This window comes from Euprymna scolopes, chromosome 43 (genome assembly GCF_053919585.1).
Source record: "Euprymna scolopes isolate OS-2025 chromosome 43, ASM5391958v1, whole genome shotgun sequence".
Lineage (NCBI taxonomy): Eukaryota > Metazoa > Mollusca > Cephalopoda > Sepiida > Sepiolidae > Euprymna > Euprymna scolopes.
In genome coordinates, this window is record NC_136524.1 from 56311449 (window position 1) to 56333419 (window position 21971).

Consider the following 21971-nt stretch of genomic DNA (forward strand, 5'->3'; position numbering starts at 1 on the left):
AATTATTATTTAACATGGGCAGAGTGGGGGTTAAAATAACTTAAACGTAATACAGAAATGAGCGATGTAAAAAAAGCAGATATATCAAAATTTGAATTTTACTATAATAAGTATTATGGTATCTGTTCAGTGCACATTTACCTATAAGTATGGCCAACCATTTATAATTCAGTAACTGTAATTTTTTTTTCAAAAATAATCAATTATAATAAACAGAACGACTCATAGAAACCTATCTATATTCTTTTTTCATTTTAATATACTTTCATAGAAATGTTTCTGTTGTGTCTGAAAAAAAACTATTTTCTTTACGTCACAAGTGTCACGCTCATGCATTAATTCCATAGCTAATATAGCATACTTACCCAACGGGTCACGGGTAGTCTAGTATATATATATATAAATTTGATATGGGTATCTAAAACGGTCCTAATAATCGGGTTTGAAACCGACGGTACGAATGAGTTATCTCATCTAAAACTTTCTGTAAACAAATATATATATATATATATATATATATATATAAACAGAGATGTGTGTGCCACAGACGATTTCTGATTGGTTAATCCAATAATCACATCCCCTAAAAAACTATGGTTCGTACGCTCTTAACTTTACCATAAAATATTATGGCTTTATTTATTGTCCATCTTGGAAGGGTTTAATTTTTTCCTAACTTGTTATTTACAAATTACAAAAATACGAAACTTACACAATCTAGCAATCCAACCTCCGACATCACATCGGCCATTCTGGTGCTAGCCGCACACACGTACACACAACACGAAAACAATGTTTTAGAAATCTAGCTAAAATTAATTTTCCTAAAATTTTTCAATATTTAAAAATAAATTATGCCGGCTGATAAAATTTTAAAACTTTTTTTTAAAGCTAGAAAGATAAAATTTAAAAATACTTATATATATATATATATATATATATATATATATATATATATATATATATATATATATATATGAAACTAAACTAAAAAAAAACGCGCGTTCGCTCGTGGTCTTTTCATTTCGGGTTTGTATTACTGTACCCATAGATTCGGAAAAGTTGTCAAAAACAAATATATAACAAATAAATGTTATCAAAGGCAAGATAAGTTACTTTTCTACCAAACTGGATATATTTTCGTGTTTTTATTCAATGTAACATATTTATTCAGCTCGAAAAACGGGTTTGTATTACTGTACACGTAGATTCGAAAAAGTTGATAAGATACGAAACAATATGCATAATATAAACACAGCACGAAAACAAACGTTTTCATCCATTCCCAGCACGCGCACACACGCGCACACACACACACACACTGGCGTTAGCCGCACACACGTACACACAACAAGAAATCAAACGCTATTATTACTACTATAATTTCCAACACATGCGCACACACGCACACACACTCACGTCCACTACCGTCCTTGGCTACGTCACGTTGTTATGGCAACACGATAAACACACAGTAAATTTGATTTTCTTCATTTCTACGCAAATATTACGCAAATATAAATCATATAGAATATATGTATGAATATAATTAGACGTAATAGTTAAATAAAGATGATCATCGTATAAGAGAACCGAAAAAAACTAATAGGGAATTAATTAAAAACGATAAAAAATATGCACATTAGCTAGATCTTTTGTAGATGAATGCAATTCAACGACTCATAAATAACAAAGTTGTATTTTCTTTTTAAATAAATAGAAAAAAGGGGTGTTGATAAGACTATCTATACACACAAAAAAATATAGATTTATTTTTGGGTAAAGTTCCCCCGGGTTTTCCTTTCACTTCAGTAAATAATGGTCTTTTGTTATATATATGGCGTACTATTATCCTTACATATATGATGTTTATGTTTATATACATATATAAGTGATAGTGTCTGTGTGTGTCTGTGCGTCTGTGTGCATTTCCCTACGCTAAAACTCTGTCAATTTTAAGCGTACAGATTCGAAATTTGATATACAGGGTACTGAGATTTTGGAAAATCGATGTGATAGGTTTTCGACAGAAATTTGGCGATTAAGTGGTCAATATTCAACGATTTGACCTTTGAGAATTCTACCAAACTCCTCCTACAATTTTGGGTCTAAACACGTGATATTTTAGATATAAATTCCTTGGACATGGATCTAACTTATTAACTTTACTTGATCCCTAAACAATAAATGTTAAGAGGTCATAATAGGGGTCAAAGTTTTAAAAAATTGACCGTTTTTTTTCTCAGCATACACCTCAAAACACCTGGGCAACGCCGGGCACCGATTGCTAGTATATATATATATATATATATATATATATATATATATATATATATATATATATATATATATATGCAATTTCCGTTTTAATCTTTAACTATGCCTATCTATCAAATATATCAATCTACCTACACATTCATACCCTGTATGTATATTTACTTATTTTTTACTATATGCATTTACTTACATACTTATTTGCCTTACCCGGAATTTGCAAATACCTGCCATCCACTCCCCTTAAATATTTTTTATTTTATATTTTTTATTTTATATTTTATATTTTATTTTTTATTTATTTATTTATTTATTTTTCCATTTAGTGTCTTTTAATAACTCTTGCTGACATTTTCTTAAGTAATGACCTGTATATTTCCAATTTGACCATTTTTGGCCCTTTATTTTTCGCGCCTTTTAACGTTATCTTGTCTGAGTCATTTTGACATTTGCTTTTCTATTTTATATTTAATTCTATCACCATTTAATCTTTTTTCTCTTTTCCTTCACTGATTTTTCTTATTTACACTTTATCTCGACAGCCGTGTTAAACGCATATCGTATTTATCTTTTATTTTTCTTGGAATTTTCTCGCCTTTTCTTGTACATATTTGGGAATTATTCTACCAATTTCGGCCTTTTGGATTATTTTTGACCATCTTTCAATTACGCGATTTCTTGGACTTTACTTGTGCGAATGGAAATTTAATTAATTTCTTGGATTTACATTTTTGGATTTTACCGTCATTGGATATCGATTCACCTGTGAAATCACCTTTTTCTTCACCATATTCCCTCTGCTTCACTTTTTGTTTTCAAGTAAGATCTTTGACATACTTGCAGTTTCATCAAATTATTTTGTATGCAAAATCCGATCTCGGATTTTGCTAATTCCTACCCTCTGATGAGAAGGAAAGTATTTCTTCGAAACTCCGCGGATTAAGGACTATCCACTTATTTAGTGTTTCCTTTTTAAAATTAAATGTTTTAACTCTTTTTCAAAGTGTTTTTAACATGTTTTATTAACTGTTTGCTCTTATATATATATATATATATATATATATATATATATATATATATATGTATATGTATATATAAGAACAAATAGTTAATAAAACATGTTAAAAACACTTTGAAAAAGAGTTAAAACATTTAATTCTAAAAAGGAAACACTAAATAAGTGGAGATATATATATATATATATATATATATATATATATATATATATATATATATATATATATAGGGTGGAGTGGTAAATTTTTCGCCTATAGGAAAACAACACTACCACTTTATTTTCAAACTCTTATTGAAAAAATGAATTTAGGTAACTTGATTACGTAGTTGAGCTGACATATATTTAATGTAGCCGCCTTCAGCCTCAATCACCGCCCCGATACGGATCCGGAACTGCTATCATGCCTTTTCCATAAGCGCTAGCGGGAGCACGACGAATTTTTTCGGATGGCGGCGATCAAGCTCGCTGTTGTGGGAAGTCATGTTGGTGATATTCTTGGCGTTTGAATGAACGAACTAGTCCAGTGGTTTCAGGTCGGGGGAGGAGGATTCAGAGAGAGAGAGAGAGAGAGAGAGAGAGAGAGAAGGGTACAAAGTCGTAGCACTACTGCTGTGACCTCCAGGGTCTGTCAGTGCCCACATGGTTGCATCAGAGGATCACCACATTCTTCAGCAAATCCAGGTACACTTTAGTGTTGGCTATCAAACCGATTATGTAGATGTGAAGTGGCATTATGTGGGCTTCACTTGGAACACACTTCATTGAGCTGTGCTCTGAAGCGTTGAACAATTCGGATTTGCATTTTGAGAGTGCTGACAATCGTCCATATGTCATAACTATGATCGGTAGGGAGCATAAGTTATACAGCGGCGCTTCTCCGATTTCGCTTGTTGAACATTTCATAACTTTCAGATATAATAGCAGCCTCCTATCGCCCTTGTGATTTGTACACAACTGGTTAACTATTTGATGGTCTGCAACAAAAAGAAAACGGTTTTCATCAAACGGAAATATAGTATAGTTGTATTCTCTAGGACGTTAATGTTATTGTAATACGCTATATATATATATATATATATATATATATATATATATGCAAGGGGGATGCAATTTTCTAAAGCATTGTGTGTAACGTTTATGCATATGTTAGCGTTTCTAGGACGACAAAACTGATATGATGTTTTTCCGTTTAATATGTTCTCAAGCAGTGTTTACTCGGTCATTGTATATTGTGTCTAAGTGTTTCCATATTACATTTCAGAAAAAATATTCTTAATCATATTGCGTCAAATCTCCTAAATCCTGTGTTTATATCATTTTTTCCTTAACGCAATACGCAGCAAACAAGATTGAAACATTTTACACCATGAAATATTTTCTTTAAAATATATTCATTGATTTATATTTCTATATGTTTTTTTTAAATAAGTAGCAAATATAGGCTAAATTAAAGTAGTTCGGTATTCTAATTATAGTACTCAAAGAAGTTCAACCAGAACTAGAGCCCATGCTTACAAAAGTGTGTAAACGTTGTCTTAAGGAGAATTGCTTTCCATCACCCTGGAAAATCTCATCAGTATGCCCTGTGTTTAAGAATTCAGGCGATCGCTCATCCCCCTCTCAGTACAGTCCAAAAAATCTCCTGTGCGTCATAAGTAAGTTGCTGGAATCTGTGTTTCATAGAGAAGTAATCAACTATCTCAGCAAAAATAACCTTCTTAATGACACACAATATGGTTTCCGTTCTGCCAGATCTACAGCAGATGTGCTTACAGTTATATCTCATAGGATTAGCGAATCTCTCGACGGAGGCAACCTTTCTAGGGCAATTCCTCTTGACATATCAAGGGCATTTGATAGGGCGTTGCATAAAGATTTACTTCACAAGATCTCAAGCTATGGTATAGCTGGAAATGTCTTCTCAGTTATTAAATAATTTCTCTCTGATAGGTTCATAAGAAAAGTAGTTGATGGATAAAAATCAGACGCTCACAATATTAATGCTGGGTTCCCTTAGGGGTCCATACTGGGCCCAACTCTTTTTCTGACCTATATTAATGATCTTCCAAATCACATCCTTACATCATTTGTAGACATTTATGCTGATGACCCTACCATCTATAGTAACACATCTAAGACCATAAACGACCGATTCTCTCTTCTCTGATCTTGAGCACGTGGTAAATGGGGAAAGGAGTGGCTGGTTACTTTTAATGCATCTAAAACGAAGCTTCTTTCTTTCATCATCAACGCTCTGATCCTCATCTGGCATCAATTGAAATGAATAGCTCTCATCTTGGGGAGGCGTCATGTTTTGACAAGCTTTTGGACTTGACGTTTACTCCTGATCTTAAATGGAACACATAAATGGAATCTGTTACCAAGGCTGCTGGAAAAATGGTGGGATCCTTCTATCGATCCAGTAGATACCTCACTGCTGATGCAATTCTCTATCTATATAAGAGGCAGGTACGTCCAAGGATGGAGTACTGTTGCTACATCTGGGTAGGATCTGTTAGAAAGGACTCGTTATGCCTTGATAGAGTTCAAAATAGACTTCCTATCCTTGTAGGAGATGCCCTTTTCTCTTCCCTGCAACCTCTATCTTACAGAAGAGATGTTGCGAGTTTGTCTCTGCTTTATCGTTATTTTCATGGCAAGTGCTCGACTGAGAAACAAGAAACACTCGTCTAGCTGAAACACTATCAATAATCCCCTCCCCCACTTTTTCTCTGTGCCTAAACCTAAACGTAGATTCAATGAACACAGCTTTTTTCTTAGAACTGCACGCCTGTGGAATTGTCTTCCGTTTTCCTGCTTTCCAGCTGACTACAATATGGTTGTCTTCAAGTCTAACGTAAACAAGTTTTTGATGCGCCATTCCACTTAAGTTAACAAATTTACCGAATTTCCATTACCAACGATAATTATACTGTCCAATTGACTACTGTACACTCATAACCCTTATTCTCGAGTTGTCTCTTGGCCTTGATAAGTGGTTATGCCTATGTAAAAAAAAGTAGTTATTTCTATATTTATTTAATTTAATACTTAAATTTAAGCCCAATCCCGATAGTTGTTAATATAATATTTAATATTCACTTATTGTAAAATATGTTTAATACTTTAGCAGTGATGTGAACTTTTTCTATTGTTCATCCTTTTGGGTTTATATATCTTACATTGATTTAATGAAGATTTCGTAATTTACATAGTAAATATCGTATGATTTATTGATTATAAATCTATTTATATTTTTCACTATTTGTGTTCATTTTATTTACTTGTTACTATTTTTTTTTAATTTTTAATTATTAACCGTAAATCGATTCAATTTTCTACCTAGCTAAGTACGTTCTAGGCTGGAGTACCGTTTCCACATCTGGCCAGGAGCTATAAGAAGTACGTTATCTTCCTTGACAGAGTTCAAAACCGGCTTCAGGGCTTAGTGGGGAATGCCCTTTTCTCTTATCTGCAACCTCTTTTCTAAAGAAAGACGTTGTTAGTCTGTATCTGCTATCATAATTTTCATGATAAGTCCTCGTATGAGCTCCAACCATTGGTTCCCCCTTGCCGAACTTTTACAGAAAATACTCGTTTATCTGAAATCACTATCAATAATTTCCCTCATACTGTATCTGCGCCTAAATCTAAATGCAATTTCATGAACAACACTTCTTTCTTAGAACTGCACACCTGTAAAACTCTCTTCCGTTTGCTTGCTTTCGACTACAATATGCTTGTCTTCAAGTCCAATGTAAAAAAGTTCTTGATGAGCCGTTCCCTTAAGTAATCCAATTTACCAATTTTTCACAACAAACGATTACTACGATATTGTCTCAGTGACAACCGTACACTCATTAATTATCCCCGAGTGTCCTACAAGTTTTGATAAGATGGTTACTCCTTTGTAGAAAAATTTCTTTAACCATTGAAGGATGGAGTGATTCTTCTTCATTATTTTTTCGTATTATAATATTTAATTGTAAATTGATTCAAAATACTAATATTACTAACTGCGAAAAGATAAATATATGCGGTTCTTATTTAGAATTCGACGTTATTTAAATATATATATATATATATATATATATGTTGTACATACTTGTCACGATTGTCATATTCCAAAACTCACGTAAATTGATCAAGTAGTTTTTATTTCAAGACAAAGAAAACCATCTTTATACGATTAAAAGTAATTAATGTGAAAGCTGTAAAATTACAAGGCTGATACCACAAGTTTGAATTATTTTGAACTTATCTGTCCGTGTTACTCTCAAGATAGCGACGCGAGACAGTTTCTCTTAGCTTATTCAGAAAATTTGATTTTGTTTTCTTACTTTAAAAAAAAATACTTGTCAAGTTACGTGATTTTTGGAATACGATATTCTCGTTCCGTGACGGGTTAGTACATCGTAAAGATTTCTTGTATTTTTTGCATATATATTTTTAAAAATTGGGATGAATTATAAATAAGAATTGAATCTTGTTACTGTGACATGGCGTATTTTTGTTAAAAAACATTACACTAAGATTAAAAGAACAGATTTTATTTTTATTTTTTATTTTTACAAGTTATTGACAAAAGCACATTTAATCTTACTTAAATAAATAACGAAACTGGTCGTATTCAACTTTTTTCTGAAAACATCATTTTTAATGAAAAGCTTGAAAAACTAATTTCATTGCTCTTTGTCCATACCTTCTAAATGCAAACAAATTTACTTACATATTGAATATCGATTAAGCCTTTATTTTTCCCATCAAATGTCGCATATTTCATGACCTTTGTAGTAATAAGATTACTTTGTTTTGCTAATACTTTTTTAAAAAAAATATGGAAACGTTATATTATAATGTGGTTGAAATGCAATATTTTTTGTGCATTAAATCGAAATGGTATCTATAGGATAAATAATGAGCCAAATAAAACACATCTTTAACTGGTTCATAGAAAATGTCCATTCTTCTAGATAAACAAATATAAATATGGTATCTGTTGGTTCCTCACGATTATTATACTTACAAAATTATCCTTTTCCATTTCCATGAGGATAGTATAGCATCTGTTCTGAGGTAATATCTTTTCCACTTTTTCTGAGTAGGTTCGTTCGTTATGATTACCTCCTTTTGGGGTCACTCTATGCAGTCGGTTTATGAGTATGATTTGTATCTTGTATCCCTTATGTCGAATAAAAATGTTGTATATTCTAATTTACTTTACATTAAATTTTACAAACTATTACTTTTTTCCTATATATATATATATATTAGCAGGGCGCCTGGCATTGTCCAGTCATAAAATACGCTTAAATATAATATTTTGAATGATGCAGATTTCGGATTTATTATTATATTCTCTAGACCCAACATATAGCAATGATTTAAAAAGTAAAAAAAATGACTCGTGCGACACCACCGAGATTCGAAACCAAAACGTTTAGCCTATGATTTGTTTTTCTTTGACGTTGATGGCTGAGCTATAAAGACATGTTCGCTGCAAGGCTAAAAAATAAAAGATGAACCAATCGCTATTAGGTTACGCATGCATATTCGTAATGCCGATTTTCCCCCGGCTAAACCTAAAATATAAATTTTAGCATGGGTTCGAATATCCTATATATTAAGTTTCGTAGACTAAAAACTGACAGAGGAGGTTGATAGACAATTTTTTTTTAAATAAATATATATATACGCATGCATAAATATACAGAGAAAGAGGTTTGTGTTTACTATAAGTTTTTTACAAAAATATTACGCAAATATAAATAATGTAGAATATCTGCATAAACATAAATACACGTAATAGTAAACAAAAAGTGATCATCTCACGAGAAAACTGAAGAAAAAAAAACTAATAGAAATTTAATTAAAATGAATGTTTAAAAGAATATGCAAATTAGCTAGATCTTTTGCAGATGAATGCAATTCCACGACCCATATGTAACAAATTTGTATTTTCTTTTTAAATAAATAGAAAAACAAGTTTTATTTATATGAATATCAATACATACACAAAAAATATTGTAGGAGTATACATATATATATATATATATATATATATATATATATATATATATATATATATATATATATACATTGCTGACGAGTGTGAGGTAACACGAAACATATATCTTTATGAGTATTAGAATATCTACTCATTAAAAATAATTATATATAATTATATATGTGTGTGCGTGCGTATGTGTGTGGAAATAAGTATGCATATACAGGGTGACCCCTCCCCCCCCAAAAAAAACGGGACCAGACTCTAATTAGGCCCCGTCTCTTAGTGTTTTGTCCGAATTAAATGAAACTTTGGTCATAACTAGTTTATTATATTCAAAACATCACATCAAAACACTAGGGTCTTTGGCCTTTTTTCTCCGTTCTACAGCATATGTTCTACATGGCGTCCATTTAGCTTTTGGTTGTTTTTTTTTGGGTCACCCTGTATCTATTGCGAAAATTTAATAGACCTATTCAATGTAAAATCTTGACCGATGTACGATGAAAAATAATACAAATTCTATTTCTGAATTTTTTAAATGAGGATTAGTTATTCGTATTAATTGGGTTTTTCGGATTTCTGTTCTCATCTTGAGTGTCATTTTCGCAAACCCGTAGCATTGTGGTTAGATTACTTGGAAAAATCAATGAACTGAAGGTCGAAAGTTCAATTCTCAATGTGGGCGACCGAAAAATACAGTTACGAATTACTTAGGACCTCTATACAGTCATGGCTGGCGGATTGAAAACATGCTACACCCGTGAAATAAATAAATTTTACGTTTAAAATTCCGTCTGGATCCCCGACCTCAACCGAAACATTCTTTAATTTGACAAGATACACATGAAGGGGGTTGTGAAAATTAAACTCAAGATGAGAACAGTAATTCTAAAGATTCTAAATAATACGAAATACAAATTCATTATTCGAGCCGATTTCGTAATCAAGTATGATATTGATTGTCCAGTAAGGTATGTTATGGTAACATTTACAGTGAAATGATTTCGAATGGGAGCTTCATCGCATGTTTGATTTTATTGTAACAATTTAAATCTTAATGTGTAATAAATCATTCGTTAACGTCTATGAGAGATAAGGTGTCATCAGTAAATATACCCCTCTCGAACACGATTTCATCAGGAAAGTTTTCTATGAGGGTTCCAAGTATCCACTCTGGTGCACATCCGGATTTATCTTATGTTGTTAGAATGTAAGGCCATTAAGAACAAGCTGGATCTTTCTTTAAGCTGAGAACCATCTACTCATATCATAAATATTGGTTCAGTAATAATGCAGAACTGCATTTCCCTGAGAAGATCTCCATACAGGGCCTTAAATACCTTCGATGTATTAGATGCTATAGCCTTAATTTCATTCTGCTTATCCAGTGAATGGCGTGTGCGTTCAGTAATGACAGTTAGGATACATGCGATTGAACAAGCGTATGCAAAGCAACACTGTTATTTTGGATACTTGTACAAATTTTGAATCACGCGTATCTAAGCCTTCACACGACTTTGTCCAGAACATGACCTCCACCGCCAGGGTATGTCCAGTGACACTGACGATAAATCTTAACAAGTGTACTATACAGAAAATTTAACATTGTTAAAAACAAAAACAAAACGACCTACTATAATTTTGTTTTTATATTTATTTAATGTTTCGTGGTAAACATTTTTATGCAGACGGGGTGGGGGGGTATTTGACTATAATCATCTTTTGTGTGTATTTTTTGTTTTAATGTTTGATAGCTAATGTGCAGCAAACAAGTCGACCGAAAATGGCAAGCTTTTAAAAAACGTTCAAAGAAGCAATTTTTATTTTATAAGTTTTTTTTGTTGAAACATTTTAAATAAAATTGAAAGAAAATTAAAAAAAAAAGGTTATTTTTTAAAACAAATCATTTTGCCAAAAGAAAATTTTACGAAAATTAAAAAAAACAAAGGTTCATTTTTAGAAATATTTTTTGTCAAAACCTAGGTACGTGCAAAACGAATGCCAATGCTCAAAATGTGTGAACATTTTGACCCCTCCTTTTACTTAAATATCCACCAAAAATAACCAATTTTAATGAGATTTTCAGTATTTATCGAATAATGATCACGGAATATAATGAACCCATTATTTTTATTTGAATCTTAGTGGAAATGTACAATTTTTTAAACAAAAAATACCTTTACTAAAGTTATAGTTTTCAATAGTAAAAAAATGTATGAATTTATTTTTGCTTTTTTCATGAAAATGAAGCTTCGTAAAAAAATTACTGGAACATAAGGAAAAAAGCCTATAAAGACCGTATTAATGAAATTGATGTAACTCGCAGAAAAAATTAATTTCTGGAACTACCGATATTATCATTGAATTATGCATTGTTTATTTAATATTTTCATATAAAAAATATAATTGCAAAATATATTTCTACTTTCTTTACGGTTACATTTTTAACGTAATCTTTATATGTAAGATTATAATATTTACCTTGCACTCATGAACATGTAATCACCAATGTAAGATAATTTTCATATAATCTTGGAAAATAAAGTGAAAAGAGTTTAATTTAAAACAGGAACATACAAAATTGATTAAATTAAAAAATGGTAAAAATTATACGGACGTTCCATTTCGGTAAGTACGGATGCACAGTTCTGAAGAGAAAAATGTTTCGCCCATCCACGTCATCCCTTCAACTACACGGCGTCACTTTCAGATACGCCTGTTTGTGTCAGTCAAGTTTAAATTTCACGTAAACATTCCGATAAATTTAAACGTAGGTTTGTATTTTTTTAAGCGCGTTATTTTTTCAATAATTATAAATTGTTTTCTTTCCGCTTTGAATTCTGTAGAGATATTAATAAATAATGGTGTTAACATTTTTTCAATTAATTAATTATCAGTACAATTAATGAACTTAATTAATATTTATGCAGTTTGTCTTTCAAGTTTAAATCCTATTAATAATTGAACATTCTTAATAAATAAATTGTCGTTGTAACTTAGTGAATTTAATTGACCTTTTAACAGTAGATATAAATTATGTTTTTATGCGCATCTGTATTGTTTTGAATTTGCTGCCATGCTTTTTTTGGACACGATAAAAAAAGTTTGTTGCTACCACTGCCAAATCTTTGGATAATTATTACCATTTTAGCAAAAGTGACGTATATTTATTGTATTAATTCATTATCTTAAAACTTTAACTTAATATTTCACTTGGAAATAATTCCAGAAAACTTATATTTCTCCTGCCAGAAAAATGTAAACACAATCTTTGTCATAATGAATTTTTACGAGGAATGTACGGGTTCTCAGATTTGAGATAAAATTATTCCACGTATTTTTTTTTTTTTATTTCACACGCTATTTTATCTTGGAGAAATTAACTTTAAGCTGTAATCTTACAAACATTATCAAAAAGTAACCGAAAATTTAAAAAACTATTATGATTAGCCGACGTTCAAAACAATATCCCCTACCAAGTCAGTCATAAGTTTTGCACGTACCTACCAAAACCCATGCAAACCCGTCGTTAACGGAGCCTCTTTTAGCAATAATGCATCTAACGTCACATGCAATGCAAAGAACCGAATAATTTCTTATTAAAAGAAAGAAAGAAACAAACAAAAACTACTTCAGGCATCCGCATTTTTTTTTTACATGGGAGTACACACTTATCTAGGCCCGGAGGTCACTCGAGAATAAGGGTTATTGTGTGTACAATAATCTATGGGATAATGTCGTAGTAATCGTTAGTAATGGAGATTTGATAAAGTGTCTTACTAAAGAGGGCGGTATATCAGGAATTTGTTTGTGTTGGACTTGGAGACATCCAAGTTGTAGTTATGTGGGAAACAGGCAAACGAAAGAGAGTTCCACAGGCGTGCAGTTCTAAGAAAGAAACTTTGTTCATGGAATCTACGTTTTGATTTAGGCACAGATAAAGAGTGGGGAAAATTATTGACAGTGGTTTCAGCTAGACGCATGTTGTTCGTGAAAGATTGGCGAGGGGGGAGGACCAGATATTTGAGCTCAGACGAGCACTTGCTATGGAAATAACGATAAAGCACTAAGCTAGGAAATCTATTTTGTACTCTGTCAAAGCAGGATAGGTTGTTTATAGCAGCTCCTGCCCAGATGTGAACACAGCACTCCATCCTTGGACGTACTTGACTTTTATATAGGTAGAGAATGGCATCAGCAGTGAGATATCTACTGGAACGATAGAAGGATCCCACCATTTTTCCAGCGACCTTGACAACAGATTTTTCCAGCGACCTTGACAACGTACGAGTTCCATTTCAGATCAGGAGTAAAGGTCATTCCCAGAAGCTTGTCAAAACATGAAGCCTCCCCAGAGACGCGAGCCATCCATTTCAATTGATTCCAGATGGGGATCAGAGCATTGATGATGTAAAAATAGAAGCTTAGTTTTAGATGCATTAAAAGTAACTAGTCACCTCTTCCCCCATTGTACCACGCGCTCAAGATCAGAGGAGAGACAGAATCAGAGAGAACTTTGTCATTTACGGCCTTTAATTTGTTGCCATAGATTGTCGTGTCATCAGCATAGATGTCAACGAATGATTTAAGTATGTGTTTTGGGAGATCATTGATGTAGATCAAGAAGAGAGTTGGGTCTAGGATGGACCTCTGAATGACACCAGCATTAATACTGTGGGCGTCTGATTTCTACCCATCAACCACTACTCTTATGAGCCGATCAGAGAGAAATCATTTAATAATTGAGAAAACATTTCCAGTTATAGCTGGAAATCTTGTGAGGTAAGCCTTTATGCCATACCTTATCGAAGGCCTTCGATGTGTCAAGAGCAATTGCCCTAGAAAGGATGCCTTTGTCGAGAGATTCACTAATCCTATGAGATATAACTGTTAGCACATCTGCTGTTGACCTAGCAGAACGGAAACCATATTGCATGTCACTAAGAAGGTTGTCTCTGCTGAGATGGTTGAATATTGACTACTGGTTGGCTTGTTTGTCTTACATTTACTGATTCAGAGTGCTCTTTGTCGAATTCCTTCTATGTAATATCTACTTTCTTTTGCTTTTTTTCCTCTTCCAATAGTCGTCTGCTCGTTGATCGGTGTCGTACGTCAGATTACAAAAAACTTCAGGTGCATCTTGTCGAACTCTGAAATCTAGGCAGTATTTCGAACGGAACCTTATATGTAATCAATGGGGATTTATCCTTAATGTGGGCGACAACGCAAAATACAACTGCAAAGTATTTAGGACGTCTCCCTTGTCGTGGTTGACGGAACGAAATCATAATACCCCCGTGGATTAAATAAACGATTCTGTTCGAAATTCTGTGCAGATACTCATGATAAACAGAAAGATTCCCGAATTCGACAATATACTCCTAATTGGAGGTTACATCGACCGAAACGTTGTGAAAGGTACACTCAGGACAAAAACAAAAGTCTAAAGACTTTAAATAATGCAAAAGAAAAATACAAAGATATAAAAAATAAAGAAGAAAACACTAACTTACAAAATGGCGAAATATCCAAGGAGTAACGAGTTCTAAGTAAAAAGATAAAAGAGGCGAAATAAAAATATAACAAAAAAAAAAGAAAAAAGAAAAAAAAGAAGGAAATACCGGAAATTAAAGGAAATGATCTTGAAGGAAATAAGCGCCAAAAAGAAATGGCAAATCGAAATAGTGGAAGAAGATTGTCTGCGAAGAAAGAAGGGAACCCTTGGAAAATCAGTAGCACTTAACGAATGTAGTCTTTTGGAATAAAAGAAAAGTTTGTTTAGATCTGTCTGACATGTTGTGAGTCAACACAAGAGAGGGGGCTGGACGCCATGATGCGCTGGTTATCGTAAAGTAGATGTAAGCTTTATAGCAGCGTTTAGAAACGGTCGGATTCTAAATGACACACACAAAAAAAAAGAAGCGAAAACATTGCCTCATCTTCTTTCACACGCCCCAAGGAAGAAAATGCACAAGGATTTTCCATTCATTTTCGTTTATTTTATTTTCTGGTGGCAAGATAACAATAAAATAAAGAATAAATGATAGAGGAAGCGCAACATGAGTTGCAACTACAATAACAATTACAAGTACTGCTACAATAACAAACCATATAAATAAAGTAGAAAATGTAGATAAAAAGAAAACAATCCGAAATAAGCGAATAGTCCAAAGCAATTATACATGTCATTGTCTTGATTTGTTTATAACATTCGAAGAAAAATAGGAAGGAATGTGAGACGAAGCATAATTGAAGTAATACCGCAAGGAAGAATTCGGTAAAAGCAAAAGGTATGTGCAGATAAGTATATTAGGCAATGAAGGTGACTGGGAATGTTCAGAATTGTAATAAAACGTGAAATAAGGAAGACGAATGGCTAAAATTGGAGAGAAACGCAAAAGGAAAACCACTGAATAAACGAAAGGAATAAAACTAACGATAAAGAAAGCAAGAACAAGATTGAAACAAATAACAAAGCACAAAATATGGTAAAAATGTAGTAAGTAATAAAAGAACAAAATGCAAAAAGATATAGGTGAATGAGTACATTAAAAAAAAAAAACAAGGCCGATAGCCATTAGTCGCGTGCTCTCGTGTAATGAATGAATGTGTGAATGTAGGATTGACATGAAATTCTTAAAGATAAACTAAAATGACCGGAAAATGGGCTGAAATGAATTAAATAAATAAAAAGTAAATGAATTAGAATGACTTTAATGAACTTAAGGATGAATTGAATGATCTTAAGAACGACTTGAATGCTAAATAATAACTGGAATCCTTCAAAAACAACTTGAATGATCTGGAGAATGACTTGAATGGCTTTGAGACTGACTGGTTGTAAAGTGGGTGATCATTTTACATTAAATTAATACAGAAAAGTGATCCCCTACTTTATATCCCAAAATTACAAACATAAGTACAGCGTGTAGTAAGAACAGATACTACACTTTGATCTTGGCCAAAAGGCCAAGAAAGGGGTATTTATTTGCTCCCCCCACCGAGCAAATTAGGCAAAGGCCGATAAACCGATTTTTAATGTGAGGAGTAAAGCAAGACCGTCTTAAAAGACAAGATGGCCGGTGGGCAAAAATAATTTAATCTGCTGACGTCATCACGGATAGTCCATACCGGTGACACCGGTAGTCACCGGTAGGCATTCGTAACGTCTTAAAGTCAGTGTAATATTTCTTTTTTTATTAAAATGCCTTCACGATGCATCGTTCCAACTTGCTGAGGAAATTATCGTAAAGGACCAAAAAGTGACAGCATTTTCATTTCCGAAAGATAAAGAATTATAATGCAGTAAAAAAAAAAAGAAGATTTTACACCATCTCCATTCAGCAAAGTAAGTTTTAACGTGCTCCCCCCCTGTATTTAACACGATGTAACTATAATTTAATTCAATATTATCATCCTAAATGTTCTACCATTCAAAAGAAGAAGCTTCAAATAAATTGCTAATATTAAAAAAAAATTTTTTACAGCATACAAAACTAATGAAAATGCGAGACAACATCGACTCTTTAAAACACGATTTTTTAAGCTGTTGACACAGGTTTTAAAAATCTAACAATAATTTATTTTTCTGAAATTTTTCAATATTTAAAAATAAATTATGCCTGCTGATAAAATTTTAAAACTTTTTTTTAAAGCTAGAAAGATAAAATTTAAAAATACTTATTTATATATATATATATATATATATATATATATATATATATATATATGAAACTAAACTAAAAAAAAACAAAAAAAACGCGCGTTCACTCGTGGTCTTAAACAGTCTTGGCCTTCGGGACCAGATCAAAGTGTAGTATCTGTTCTCCAGATGCTGCATTCTATTTCTTGTTCTCTTTCGGTGGAGGAGAAATCCTTCACGACTGAGACAATTTTTATTTTTGTACCTTTTCTCCACGTTAAAAAACGACCCTGGTGTCTAACTCTGTCCCGTGGGGAGGCATAGTAAATAAGTACAATTCATTTCATTAACGTAATTGGGTTTGTATTACTGTACACAAATTCGAAAAAGTTGTCAAAAACAAATATATAACAAATAAATGTTATCAAAGGCAAGGTAAGTTACTTTTCTACCAAATATTTTTCGTGTTTTTATTCAATGTAACATGTTTATTCAGCTCAAAAAACAGTGTTTACCGATGTATTCGAAAATTCAAGATGGCGTCTGATTCTCTCTTTAACACGGTAAGTTTGGGATAAGGTGTTATAAATAAAAAAACTATACAACATACTATTAAAAACCCGCCGAATATATGTCAACCTATGTCACGGTAACATATATTGAGCAAGTTTTTAACAGTATTTTATCCGGTTTTGTATTTATAACACCTTATCCCAAACTTACCGTGTTAAAGAGAGAATCAGACGCCATCTGGAATTTTCGAATACATCGGTAAACACTGTTTTTCGAGCTGAATAAACATGTTACATTGAATAAAAACACGAAAAATATATCCAGTTTGGCAGAAAAGTAACTTATCTTGCCTTTGATAACATTTATTTGTTATATATTTGTATTTTGACAACTTTTTCGAATCTATGTGTACAGTAATACAAACCCACGTATTTTAACAAACTGAAAATATGGATATAAAAAAATGATTTTGCATGTTATTTTTGTTATGTGGTGAAATAATCTTAAATAAGAAACATGATTTTTTCTTTAGGTTAATTTTTTTACTGTGCAATATTTCATGAATTTATTAAAAATATTGTTTTTGATTTTGAAAAAATATTGTGGTTCATTTTGATTAAAAAATATTCATTTTGATTTAAAAAAAAATATTCATTTTGATTTAAAAAAAAAGTTTAATTTTAATATTTGTTTATTGTCTTAACTCATATCAAATGCCTTGCTTGTGTTCTGCTTCAAATATTCATAATCTTACATGCATAATTTTCATTTAATTATATTAAATAAACTTCAAGTTTATTTCAAATCAAATCGTGTTCCTTCACTTTTTTAAAATGTAATTTATAAGTAATTAAAGAACGCATTCTAATCTTTAAAATCTATAATACAACGAAATATTCAATTGCTTATAATATACTTAAACAAATAACTTGTGTTTTTTTTATTATTTTTTTATTATTAATATTAGATGAGTTTCAGTATAAATCGTGTTCTTTCTTTATTTCTTTATTTTAATCCAATTTTGAAGTTTTGTAACGCTGTCTGTAAAAATTACTGTTCATTATTGACAGTCTACGAGTTCCACATATCTTGCTTGTTGGGACCTCGGCGATGACGTCATTTTTTCAGCTGGCCGGCCATCTTTATAACGAAGGCCACGAGTAAAGGGACAATGGGGACCGTGAGTAGGGGAGCTGGATAGTGACAATTGGTATGAAGGGTTGCCCCTACATTGACCAAGGTCTTAATTGTACGCGACTAAAAACTGAAAGAAAAAGAAAAAAAAATGAAATATGTTCGGAAGAATGGCGGGGGGAAATGTGCGGAAAATCGTACAAATAAAGAAAAAATACTGCAAATAAGACTAAATATATGACATAAAAAAAACGAAGTAAATAAGAAAAAAATGGAAAAACGAAGAAGAATGAAGAAGAGAGGATTAAAAAAAATAAAAGATAAAGAATAAAATAACGAAAAGAACAAAAGACAAAAATAAGAAAAGACAAAAACTAAAAACAAACAGAAAAAATACCAGGAATCATGAAATAACAAAACGAATGAAACCAGGAAAACTAGTAATAGAAGCAAAAGTCTGTAAAAAAAAAAAAAAAAAAAAAAAATAGAAAAAAGAACAGAAAAAACTGATCAAAAGTTCATGTAAGTAAAAATATAGATATATAGGAAACGTGAAACGATGAATCGAATAAAAGAGCAGCACGCATAGAAAAAAAACAGAAAAGAAATTTAAAAAAAATGAAAACAATTAAAAAATGAAAACAATTAAAAAATGAAAACAATTAAAAAATGAAAACAATTAAAAAATGAAACACTGCTTAGAAAAGAAAATTGAACTATTTGGATTAGTGCTATTCTCTAAAGATTTCAGCTAATTTTAGCTTTACCCTTCTCTCAAATGCATCTTGTCTAACTCAAGAATCTTTAGTTGAACTCGAGAATCTGTAGAAAATTTCTAACAGAAACCTTTTATTTAATCCATAGGAGTACCATGCTATCGTTTCGTTCAATCAGTCACGACATGATAAAAGATCTACGAAAGACTGTCACAGAAAATCGATTATCATTTAGCACTTTATCCATTACGCTTTATATGTTTGCAGATTGTGTATAAAATTCCGTGTGAAATTCCGTACAGATTCGAGAGCTTGAAAGAATGATACCCCAATTTCGACAAGATGTACATGAAGGAAGTCGGTGGTTCCATTGTCCAAAGAAACGTCGTGAGATGAAAAAAGAAAAAGAAAAAGAAAGAATAATCAAAAGAGCTTTAAACTGATACCGAGAAAAAACTGAGAAGAGTACAAAAAAAAAACAAAAAAAAACTGAAAGCCCCCCCCCCAAAAAAAATGAGTGATAAATGAATAAAATCAATTAGCAATACTTACCCAGATTACGTTGAAATCTTAAGATCACTCAATATATGTGAAGCTATAATAAAAAAAATGGGAAATAATTAGATTTGAAACATAATAATTAAGTAGAAATAATAAATACAATAGTTTTCATGAATATATAAAACAAAAAATAAATATGATTTCGTATTTTCTGTAAAAAAAAACGTGTAAAATTGCTATTAGGATTTTATTATACGGGCACTTCCCTCCGAAAACATAATCTTTTTACGAATGGGTAACTGCGTATAAAGGCCCCGGAGCTATTCAAGTATAGTAGGTTAAACAGATTGTCAATTGCACGCTGATCGCTTCCACGCGAGAATTAGAAACGTGGTGAAATTTATGCATATATATATGTGTGCGTGTGCGTGTGCGTGTGTGTGTGTGTGTTTGTGTGGGAGTGTGTTTCTTCTTTTTTACATAGGAGTCACTACTTATAAAGGCCCAGATGCCACTCGAGGATAAGGGTTAATGAGCTTACAATGGTAGTCAATGGGATACAATCATAGTAATCGTTAGTAGTGGAAATTTGGTAAATTCGATTAATTAAGGTGGCGGTTCATCAAGAACTTGTTTACGTTGGACTTGAAGACAACCACATTGTAGTCAGCTGGAAAGCAAGCAAACGGAAGGCAATTCCACAGGCGTGCAGTTCTAAGAAAGAAGCTTTGTTCATGGAATCTACGTTTAGGTTTAGGCACAGATAAAGAGTGTTTCTCGTGAAAGTTTGGCGAGGGGGGACCATAGATTGGAGCTCCAACAAATACTTGGCATGAAAATAACGATAAAACATCTTTTCTGTGAGAAAGAGGTTGCGGGGAAGAGAAAATAGCTTCCCCTACTATGCTTCTAAGTCTATTTTGAATTCTATCAAGGCAGCATATGTTCTTTCTAGTAGCTCTTGCCCAGATGTGGCAACAGTACTCCATCCTTAGACTTACCTGGCTCTTATATAGGTAGAGAATTGCATCAGCAGTGAGATGGATCGATAGAAGGATCCCATCAGCTTTCCAGTGACTTTGGCAACGGATTTGATGCATGTGTTCCATTTTAGATCAGAAGTAAACGTCAAACCCAGAAGCTTGTCAGAACATGAAGCCTCCCCAAGAATAGAGCCATTCATTGCAATTGATTCCAGATGGGGATCAGACCGTTGACGATGTAAAGATAGAAGCTTGGTATTAGATGATTAATTATTATTAACCATCCACCTTTTTACCCATTGTATCACGTACTCAAGACCAGAGGAGAGAGAATCAGAGAGAACTTGGTTGTTTACTGTCTTTGATGTGCTACAATAGATGGTAGTATCATCAGCATAAATGTCTACAAATGATGTAAGGATGTGATTTGGAAGATCATTAATATAGATTAGGAAGAGATTTGGGCCCAGGATGGACCCCTGAGAGACTCCAGCATTAATACTGTGAGCTTCTGATTTCAGCCCATCAACTACTACTCTTATAAACCTATCAGAGAAAAATGATTTAATAATTGAGAAGATATTTCCAGCTATACCGTAGCTGGAGATCTTGTGAAGTAAACCTTTATACCACACCCTTTCAAAGGCCTTAGATATGTCAAGAGCAATTGCCCTAGATGAGAAGCCTCCGTCGAGAGATTCGCTAATCTTGTGAGATATAACTGTAAGCACATCCGCCGTAGATCTGGCAGAACAGAAAACATAATGCGTGTCATTAAGAAGGTTATTTTTGCTGAGGTGGTTGATTACTTTTCTATGTAACACAGCTTTCAGCAACTTACTCATCACGCACAGGAGACTTATTGGCCTGTACTGAGAGGGAGATGACCGATCATCTGAATTCTTAAATACAGGGCATACTGATGAAATTTTCCAGAATGATGGGACTTGAAGACGATCAAATTGTAGTCAGATGGAAAAACATGCAAACGGAAGAGAGTCTCACAGGTGTGCAGTTTTAAGAAAGAAACTTTTTTCATAAAATCTACGTTTCGGTTTAGGCACAGATAAAGAGTGGGGGAAATTATTGACAGTGGTTTCAGATAGACGAATCTTTTTCGTGAAAGTTTGGCGAGGGGGAGATTGGAGCTCAGACGAGCACTTGCCGTGGAAATAATGAT

General features: G+C 32.6%; 1 protein-coding gene and 1 pseudogene across 3 annotated transcripts in view; both read right to left on the reverse strand.

Annotated features, from left to right (window-relative positions):
• LOC145268352 (uncharacterized) overlaps window positions 1–21971 on the reverse strand; it is a 388759-nt gene that overhangs the window by 188092 nt on the left and 178696 nt on the right. For 2 of the 3 annotated variants that reach the window (XR_013864883.1, XM_080123873.1), the window contains one exon: window positions 19860–19902. Coding sequence is in view for 1 of the 3 variants with exons in the window: in XM_080123873.1 (XP_079979999.1) it covers window positions 19865–19902 (38 nt within the window). In the remaining 2 variants the exon portion in view is untranslated. Of the gene's footprint in view, window positions 1–18629; window positions 19903–21971 lie in introns of those variants that run through there. The other variant, XR_013864882.1, reaches the window with a different exon arrangement.
• LOC145268458 (U2 spliceosomal RNA) lies at window positions 16147–16284 on the reverse strand (annotated as a pseudogene).